This window comes from Brassica oleracea, chromosome C5, assembly GCF_000695525.1.
Source record: "Brassica oleracea var. oleracea cultivar TO1000 chromosome C5, BOL, whole genome shotgun sequence".
Taxonomy (NCBI): Eukaryota; Viridiplantae; Streptophyta; class Magnoliopsida; order Brassicales; family Brassicaceae; genus Brassica; species Brassica oleracea.
In genome coordinates this window covers 17,834,623-17,845,556 of record NC_027752.1, presented here as the reverse complement: position 1 = coordinate 17,845,556, position 10,934 = coordinate 17,834,623, and the positions used below count along the sequence as shown (strand labels likewise).

Genomic DNA, 10,934 nt, shown 5'->3' with positions numbered 1-10,934 from the left:
TTGAACAACACCGATTTTTTTCTGAAGACAATTTGAATATCGGAACGGGAACTTGCCCATTGCTTTTAATATGTAACTCGCTTCTTGAGCAAATATCCGGCAAGTCCAACCTCGATTTTATGTTGTCTTTTGTCTTCCCTGGGACATTCAATATTGTATTCATGATGTTCTCAAAGAAATTCTTCTCTATATGCATCACATCAAGGTTGTGGCGCAGAAGGAGATCCTTCCAATATGGTAACTCCCAAAATATACTCTTCTTGTGCCAGTTGTGATGAACACCGTAAGAATCAGGCATATTACGAGGGACATGCCAATTACCACCCCAGCGAACTGTTTCGTTAGCTCCGTAGTAGTCGATTTGCGCTTCAATTTGTTCTCCAGTTAGATATGGAGGAGGAGTGTCTCTCACAACCTTTTTGTGCCTAAACAAATTCTTGTTTCTTCGGTACGGATGGCCAACTGGAAGAAATCGACGGTGACAATCGAACCAACTTGTCTTTCTACCATTCTTCAGTTGAAATGCATCTGTCGTTCCATTACAATATGGACAAGCTAATCTCCCATGTGTAGTCCATCCAGACAACATCCCATAGGCAGGAAAGTCACTTATGGTCCACAAAAGCATAGCTCGCATCGTAAAATTCTTCTTCGTTGAGCAGTCATACGTCCTCACCCCTGTTGACCACAAATCTTTCAACTCTTTTATCAGTGGTTGTAGGAAAACATCAAGTGACCTTTTTGGATGCTTCGGACCGGGTATTAATATGGTCAAGAATAAAAACTCCCGTTGCATGCACATCTCCGGTGGCAGGTTGTATGGCGTAAGAAAGACAGGCCACAATGAATATTGTCTCCCTGACATTCCAAATGGACTAAATCCATCTGTGCATAATCCGAGGTACACATTCCGGCTATTGCTAGCGAAATTCGGATGTACTTTGTTAAAATTTTTCCAGGCTCTTGCATCTGATGGATGAGTCATCTCACCATCCGTCTGAGTATGCTCGGCATGCCACCTCATCTTTCCAGCAGTCTGCTCCGATTGGTACAATCTTTTCAATCTATCTGTAATTGGTAGGTACCACATCCTTTGGTACGGTACCCTATTACGTCCCCTTCCTTGCGGCTTGAATCGTGGTTTCTTGCAGAATCGACATTCTTCCAACTTCTCATCATCTCCCCAGTAGATCATGCAGTTGTCGATGCAAACATCTATCATCTCCGAAGGCAACCCAAGACTATAAACCAGTTTCTGAATCTCATAATAAGAATCAGCAGACTCATTGTCTTCCGGCAAATACTCTTTAAATAAATCTGCCCATTCGTTCATGCAACTTTCAGGTAGATTGTGATCAGTTTTAATATTCATCATTCTAGCAGCCAATGACAATTTAGAGAGACCTTCTCTACAACCACTGTAAAGTGGTTGATTTGCCGCATCTAACATTTCATAAAACTTTTTTGAATCTATGTTAGGTTCTTCATCTTCATCATCATGAGCTACGAATGCATCAGTTACCATATCATGAACCCTATCATAATCTACCATCGGCTGATCCTCCTGATGGTAACTATGTGCATTATGCAATTGATGATCAACCGGTTCTTCTTGAAAGTTGCTATTACTACTACTAGCTTCATTCTGATCATAACTATAACCTTCTCCATGTTGAAACCAGATATAATAATTTGGCGTGAAACCTCTATTTACTAAATGCTTCCAAACATTTTCACGATTTGCCAACTTTGAATTGTTACATTTCCTACAAGGACAGAATATTTTACCGCTTTCTTGGGCGAGCGGTGTAGAATCTGCTAGATGCATAAAACGCTCCAACCCAGCAAGATATTCTTTCGTCACTCTCCCGTTAGCATCTCTATGCATATACATCCACCTCCGCAACTCGAAAATATTTCCCAAGCCCGACATTTTTTTCACGTTTTTTTTTCTTGTTGGTGTGCTTAAAATTATGTTCAAACCTCCATATTTATAGAAAATTTTCGAATCTGGTAGTTGAATTTTGCTACGAATTTACGACGAAATATTAGGTTGGTGGCAAAAAAAACGTGTTAAGTTGGTGGATTTCTTGTTCTTTCCTTGTAAGTTATTTCCTCGTAAAAATCATGCTAATTTTACGACGAATTTGCGACGAAACACATTTTTCTCGGAAAAACCACGTCAACTTACGACGATTTTACGAGGAAACGCATTACTCGGTATTTTACAAGGCCGTTACGAGGAAACTTTATTTGCTCGCAATTTCATCGTTAAGTCAACGTAATTTCACGAGGATTAGTTTTCATCGTTAAATTTCTTTGCTAAAACTGTGTTTTCTTGTAGTGTACTCTATCGGAATTTGGTGGGCAAGGAACACGAGAGTCTGCATGTCACGCCTACATTCGGAAATAGAAGCGCTCATTTGGACAATAGAAAGCATGAGAAATCTACGACAGTTTCTTGTGACGTTTACGACAGATTGTTTTCAGTTGGTGAAGATGGTTTCAGAACAAGAAGATGGTTTCAGAACCAGAAGATGGTCTGCAACATCTTTGGAAGATATCAAATCCTGAAGGAGAGTTTCGTTTACATTGAAATCATATATGTTCCACAAACGCAAAATACAAAGACAGATAGATTTGCACGCAGTGCTCGAAAATAACTGTCCATTATCGTCAACATGGATTTAGAGCTACCAGTTTGGTTCACAGAATCTTAATTGAGTAAACGTTATTTTTATGACAAAAAAGACTCCTAAACAATCCACTGGCAAAATCAATAGTAAATTTGAGGAGGTTCATTTTAAGATATTAAACTGAAGCCGATAATCTTTCTCACAAAAATGAAAGGTTCCGTTTAGTTTCGGCTTTTTGTCTATCCAAAACAACCTTGATATTGAGATCCTCATAATTGAAACCAAAATACATGCTCTCCATTCAGAAACTTAAGCATGAAGCCCTCGTATGGTTTCTCATAAACCAAAAGTTATCTACCACATTTTGTTGATAATAAGAAATAAGGTTTCCATATACTAGTCCGATAGAATTTGATCCATAAAATAAGCTTTGGCGCTTTTGAATGGAGATAAATTACAAATGGATAAATAAAAGAAGAAGAGAGGTCCAATTAAGGCCTAGTTTAAAAACAAATGCGTAATTGTATAAATACCAAAACATCATGATGTATATAATAGACAAACGAAACTTAATATATGAAGGAAACAAAATGAAAGGACAACAACAAAGGAAATATGCAATATATCAACGAATCAAAAGCTTATATGCATCATGATGATGATGATTAAATTTAAAAACATAAAAAGAATCATACGTATAACATGAGGTACGTAAAGAAAGAAAAATCATTAACGATTAAGAATGAAGGATAAAGGTCGAACGTTGTTGAATCATATCATTCTCTCTCTATCATTTCGTTCTCACTTAGCGTACCTATAGCAATGCGTGATTGCACTGCATCCACGCCTGTAAGGATTGTTCCTTCTCCTCTTCTTGCAATCGTAGTAAGATCGGCCACGTCTATTGCAAGGCACATTGTTCTTTTTGAGAGCGTCATAGCCAATGTAACGACGTCCTCTAGCAAGTTGACGGCGGTTTGTCTCTGAATCCATTAGAGATTCAAGTTCATCATCATCTCCGATGCAACCTTGTCCTTTGATGCAAGATTTAGTCAATGGGTAGGTCGCTTTGACGGATTTAGCTACCATAGCTAAGATCAATAGACCAAAGATGAATAACAACTTGACACCACCCATTATGTATTATTTTTTTTTGTTTGGTTTTTTGAGTTATCTTATTACTCTTTTGCTTAAGTTTTTTTTTTTGGTTTCTTTTACACCCTTCCCTTGTGAAAAGAGAGGGAGAAATAGAAATGTGAGAGATTGTGCAGAAGAATAAATGAACGATTGGTTCTGTTGAGGGTAAAAAAGGGTTAGACAGATAGAGTAGTTTTTTTTAATTATTTTGTGGTCGTTAATTATGTTACTTTGAAATTAGGGTTTTAACCTCTTTTTCAGGTCTAGTTTTGCCCATTATTTCCGCTCGGTGGTTAGATCTATATTTGTTATGTTTATATTTGGCTGTCCTCTTTGATCGGCTAACTTATTCTATTATGTTATATTGATCATATGCTCAAATTAGCTTGTAAACGTTTATCATCAGTTTTGTAACCAATTTTGAAAGGCTTAAGACCGAGTTGCATAGCGCGTAGATCTATTGAATCTTGGTTACAGAAGGTGTACTGATAATAGGATTATTTGTTCTGTCCGATGCAATACTCCTGGTCATTTTTCAAGCTTCTCATGCATGTAAAATTGTAATCAAATCTTCATGAATTCATCTCTAACAACTTCATTTATTTGTATGAATCTAATTCGTCCATTTTAATTTTTAGATTCCTTTGATATTACATTGAATATAATGGATAATTGGTTTTATGTTTGTCAATTTAGTTCAATGGCTTCCATAGATTAAAACATTTTTTCGTCACTGATATTTCAAAACAATGTATTGAAACTTAATCTAAGCCGATTTTTTTCTGGAACTTAATATGGATATATATGTCAGGAGACTTACAAGAATACAAGATGATGACATAAAGTAGTATAACTATAAATTTAAGTGACATTAAATACAAAATACACCACACTTGAACGACAATGTAAGACGATGCAAGGTGTTTTAGGTAGATTTACATATGTAATCATGAAATGTTTTGAGGAATGGGGGAAATCAACATATTTCTACATCGACGGAGTCCAACGGTCCAAATTAGTTTATGCACATTAACACTCAATTAATTCCAATTTAATGTACGAATTGACAAAATTTGGATTTTACAAACATTTAACAATTTTCTGTTACTCAAAGATAACATAATTTGAGCTGTCAATTAAAGTTTGATTAGTGACCAATAAAAAATCTTACGTGGTTTTTTACGTTTGGAATAATACTTAATTAATAAACATCATTTTAAATTGGTTGTCGTGGGGGAATCAAACACAGATTAGAGTATTAACTCATCCAAATCTCAACCACTATGTTAAGCCCGACTCATTTTTATGTTCTCTATGATGTTCTATTTATACTTATGAATGTTCCTGTGTGTTTAGAAAAAAACTAATGAATATTTCATTTTCATTATATTTATTAATAAATTACAAGATATGTGTCAAACAATAATAAAATTGAATTACAAAATATTCATATTATATATTATAGTGTATTTATATAAAATCCTTAGCATCTCTAAACACCGAGAAATCTCCACATCATTATGTATTATATATTATAAATTATATGAAATTTGTGAAAAAATATTTATACATTTTCAGAGAAAATTTGTGATGATAATCTCCTATATATTAATTGAGAAACATTACAACTTCTTTTTGTAGCCACATGTCATCACTACGATAATTCTTAGAATCTTTAGAGAAATATGTCGGTCCATCTAATTATATAATAAGTTTTTTATTAAACTAACCATAAATTCATTATTAATGTTTTTTATTATTTTCTTAAATAAAAGTTACGGAACTGCCTAATGTGGCTAAAGTATATATGACAATTAGTGATTTTGAATAATAAAGATTTGATAAAAATTAGTATATCTTCTATCATATTTGTTTAATTTAAAATATTAAAATAAATTAAACAACCACATGAACCATATAATAAAAATTTAAATTTTTCTGTATATGTTATATTTTAGATTTTTAAAAATGACTATAAATTACTAAAACTGTTAAAATTCTCACATTCAAATTTTTTGATCCATGGTTTAAAATTTTTGTTATGACAAGATACAAATAATTACAAAATCATAAAAGTAAGAAGTTTAATTTAATTAATTATTAAGATTAAAAGATACATGTATCGTTTTAAATTCAATTATATACCATATAAAATACATAAATATTTTAATGTCGAAATTTACTTTGAATAATTTCTTTTGATGAAAGCTCTGAATAATCATTGACAACTTAATTTATTAAAAATATAAATTACTAAAATTATTAATCCCACAATAATTTTTTTGTTATGAGTAAATTTAAAGTTTTTGCTATAAAATATACAAATGATAAAAAAACATAAAAATATAAAGCATCATTTAATAGATATTAATATTAAAAATATACTATATATGTTAATATCATCTAAATTTAATTATATATCCGATCAAATAGAAAAATATTGTTTGAATTAATAAAATTTATTTATATGTTGACACCAATTTAATTATATATGTAATAGTTACTGAATTTTTATTTATTCATATATTTATTATTTCATAATATGTAAAAAACATATAATACCTAATATAATATATATATATATATATATATATATATATATAATGTTTAATTTCGCACATGGCGCGGATTTAAACCTATTATTAATTATTTGGTTAATCCTTATCAACGATATTCTTACGGGTCAGATCAAATCACGTCAGTACGTCACCAGTGCAAAGATCCCAACCCGACATCTTATAAACACACTGTTGCACACTCAAATAGGCTTCTTCTTCCCCCATTTACACGTTTTTTTTTTACAAAGTGCTTCCCCGCATGCATCTCCAACTCTACTCCATAATTTACTGCAAAATAGAGTGAGAAATGGAGTGATGAACAAACAAAAAAGTGATTACTCCATAAATAGAGTAAAAGTTTTTTTGTTTGTTCATCACTCCATTTCTCACTCTATTTTGCAGTAAATTATGGAGTGGAGTTGTAGATGCTCTTACTTGTTTCACGTTGAATCTTATTTCCTTCCACATTTCTGAGTTTTCGGTTTGTGAAAAAATATTTATACATTAGTTTTTTCTCTAAAACACAGAAATATTTATACATTAGTTTTTTTCTAAAAAAACATAAATATTTATACATTATGTATGTATTATATATTATGAATTATATGAAAATTTTGAAAAAATTATAATATGAATAATTTGTAATTTTATTTTATTATGTTGGACACATATCTTGTAAATTATTAATAAATATAATGAGAATGAAATATTCATTAGTTTTTTTTTCTAAAACACATAATCTATCTATAATATAATAATACAGTTCTCTCTTTCCTGAGGCGACACGTCAGCATTTTGGTGGGTTCCACTTTAAAAAGTGTGAAAAAGTGTTAAACATGTGGTTTGAATCCAGGTTAGTGAGATATAAATACCAACATTTATACCACTAAACTAAAGGATACTTTGTAAATTAATGGCTGAAACTTATCTATATATATATTATAATAGTATAGTTTTCTCTCCTCATCCACATTAGCATTGGTGGGTCCTACTTAGAAAAAAACTGTGTAATCACGACTTAAAACAATAATAGAAATGGACTTTATAACAGAAATTATAGAGATTGGCCCGTCTGACTTTTATGCATTGAATCATTTAGAAAACCCATTTAGCTTTCTTCTTCGCTTCAGAAAAATCTCAAAAATACAGAATGACCTTTGGATTTTCCTACGCAGTTTTTTTTTTTTTTTTTTTAAACACTTAGTTTATCTCTCTCTCTAAAACTCTGATTCTCTCTTCCATGGCGGACATCTACATCAGCTGTCGAGAACGAGCCGATAATCAACAACAAGAACAACAAAACAAGTTCTTTAATCGAAGCGTTTCGTACCAGCAAGACGAGCTACACAGCATCCGTACCTTAAGGCAGTTGACGACATGCCAGTGATGATGGGAAAAAGAGTTGTGATGCAGACGTGAGTTTTAACGGGAAATGGACGAATTGTGTGGTCCTTTAAGCTGTCCTGATGGATTTAACTGTTTTGTATGATTTTCATAATAAAAATAGTTTTCTGTTGTTTTTTTTACATCGAGCTTCTTTCGCTAGAGAGAGGTCGTTCTGTCTACGATCAAATAACTAACTACTTGCTTGCTTGATGTGTGTTCTTTGATGAGTGTCTCTATGGAAATTGTTTTGCTGTCGATGTTCTCTAAAAAAATATTACACACGCTGAATAGCTGCCAAAAACTCTTATAACATGTCCAAACTCAAAGATGAAATAATATCAAGAAATCAGATGGAACTTATAGTTTTAGGAAAATAGATTGTCAGCAGAAAACAATCCATCCTATTTCCACATATATAAATTTCAGAAAACTTCAACAGGATAAAAACAATATGAATTCACTAATATTTTTTAAAAAAGATTTCTAATCGAGAAGTAGAACAAAATTCATGAATGAGTAATAGCTATTTTATAAGAAGCTTTTTTCATACTATTTCTTCCGCATGTGTTTGAATGTGCAATAGATCTTGAATCAATATGAATTCACCCCCAAACCTATTTTAATTTTTGTTGATTACTTAATTTCTTTAGTAATGTGATGATATAATGAAAACTCTGGCTTCTAAGTGCATCTCATAATAAAGAACAACTTATAAGGTGTATATCTCATAGTTCATACCTTATGGATCATGTAAAAGTTCTACTTGCTTTCAAATTACGAGCTTGTATGTTTTCTGATTTTATTAAACAATATTTTGGTAGAATCAACACATAAATATAGATATTAAAATTTATGATTACTGATGCAAATGTGACAATTGTTGTCATGTTTCACTTACTCAAAGATCAACCTATTCAGATTACCATGCGTCTCAAGTCAGAAGCCAAGATCATGTAATCGCTATAGATATTCTATTCATTCCCATACAAAAAGGATTCAGTTCGATAATATATCTACTGAAAAAAAGAAAAGTTCATCTCCTTTTCTATCGAACACACGGCATCCAAGAAGCTTTTCAAGCTATTGGCTACCTCGAATCATAGTCAACTTTTTCATCTTATTGGTTCATAATTCTTGGACCAGTCACATAATCTTGAATCAGAAGTTTTAAATTCAATCTGACTGCTATGCTAGAGGTTGCTCGGTGCAGACAAGGAGTGACATGATGCAATGAGTGAAACATTCCAATGGGAAATGTATTTGCTACCTATTTGTAATAGTCCTTATAGAACCAAAAAAACTATGAAATCATTCTTGGGATGATTATATGGCAGAAGATGTACTCCGTCACTAGAGCAGAGACGAGTCCTACAATTCTTAACCTTCAGCTAACCCCCAACGAATTACAACAACACACACTCATTGAAATAGACTACAAAACAACAACTACATAAAGACTACATCACCTGCAAAGATTTACAAAGACCAACAACTACGTCCACGACCCCGCTAAACCTCTAGTTACAATAAATAGAACATCATGGAGAGTAAAAACAATGAGTCACAATGCTTGGCATAGTGGTTGAGATTCAGATGAGTAAATGCTCTAACCTGTGTTTGATTCCCTCCTCAACCAAATATGATTTTTTTATCAATTATTTATTATTTTAAACGTAAAAAGCTAGAATTTTTTAATAAACATGCAAACGAAGTTTAATTGACAGTTCAAACTCTGTTATTTTTTATTAAAGGAAAATTGGTCGATTTATATAAAAATCAATTTTGTTAATTTGTATATTAATTTTGAATTAATTTTGAATCACTGGTCTCTGCTGATGAATGAATATGCCGATTTTGCCCCGAGGAATTAATTCAAAATTAATATACAAGCACTAGTCTATACAATATCAGATCTACCAATGCACTGTTTTGTTTTTCTGGTGTGATCGAGTTTTGTGATTTTGCATTTTTTTTTGTCTACTTGGGTTTTGAATCTCTTCATGCGAGCTTTTCTTTTCTTTAAAACTGACTTGGGAAGAAATTCGCGGTAATTCGTATTACCAAAAACAAGAGAATTAATAATCTTAATCCTACCAAAAAAATCTGCTATAAAGTATTACAAGGCAAATCGAGTTTTCAACTCCTGCAACGTACAATCTCTTGCCACTTGGCCACAGTTCTGGATTTCTAGTCTACGAGCCAGATGAGATTAAGACATCTGTGTAAGGTGGACGTATCCGCATGTTTTTCTGCAAACTATATATATGAAATTGAATGAAAAGCTATTTAATGACTAATCTAACAGAGTTATGAAGATACATAAATAAGCCCTATTTTAGATTTTGTTTGAATATCCAGATAAATCATTTATCATGTGGATTTCACTTTTGAAAATTAGTATATGCCCTTCTAAAAATTTGGGATACCCCAGATTAATAATAAAAAAGGGAACATTGAAAATGTCTCTTATGTTGTAATTAGAAGATTAAAAATTGAATAGTTCTGTGTTTTATTAATCATAACACGAGTTCCTTTATATAAGGATTACAAGTCATAGAAAATGAAAGTATCCAAAAACCTAAACCAACAAGGATTAGGAAAACTACTAATACATAATAATGGAAAGATAACAATTACAAGGAAAAAGAAATAGAGTTTCATTTTCTCCAAAGCATAAGCCGCCTCTCTCTCTCTCTCTCTCTCCTAAGGTCACGGCCGCCTCTCTCTTTCTCTAGGGTTGGGCCGTCTATCTCTCTAAGTGTATGGACCGGTTATGGACCGGGCCGGTTATGGACATCCATCAATTGATTTATAACACTTCCCCTTGGATGCCATAACCATTCAGGGATTGTAATACGCTTAATGTTGCCTCATTAAAACCTTATCAGGAAAACCCAGTGGGACAAAACCATGATGAAGGAAAAAGAGTACAACACGTACTGCTCCCCCTGATGTGAACCTCAGTGCAGGTTCTTTAGCCTACACATCTGATGCGTGATCTTTTCTGGACGTGCAGGAAGGGAGTAATCAAATCGGCCAAGTTTATTACTGAACCGTAATTGGACCATTTTGATCTTTCCGGTCTTTTCTCATGTCTTCTGACATCGTGTGTACATGGTCAAGAAGTGAACCTTTGCTATCGACCACTCTATACTTTGGTCAGACATGTAGACTATGGTCCTCGACCAAAAACATCCTCACGGATATTCTCTTTGGC

At 32.7% G+C, this 10,934-nt stretch overlaps 1 protein-coding gene across 1 annotated transcript; it reads right to left on the bottom strand.

Annotated features, from left to right (window-relative positions):
* Positions 1-3,168: 3,168 nt before the first annotated feature.
* Positions 3,169-3,949, bottom strand: LOC106293814 (protein RALF-like 4). The gene has a single exon (XM_013729454.1). It carries the CDS (start codon positions 3,771-3,773, stop codon positions 3,438-3,440), a length of 336 nt encoding a protein of 111 aa, XP_013584908.1. The 5' UTR covers positions 3,774-3,949; the 3' UTR covers positions 3,169-3,437.
* Between the last annotated feature and the right edge of the window lie 6,985 nt (positions 3,950-10,934).

What these genes read in the sequence shown, in the direction of transcription:
- LOC106293814 (XM_013729454.1), bottom strand. Translation starts at nt 3,773, where the DNA reads ATGGGTGGTGTCAAGTTGTTATTCATCTTTGGTCTATTGATCTTAGCT.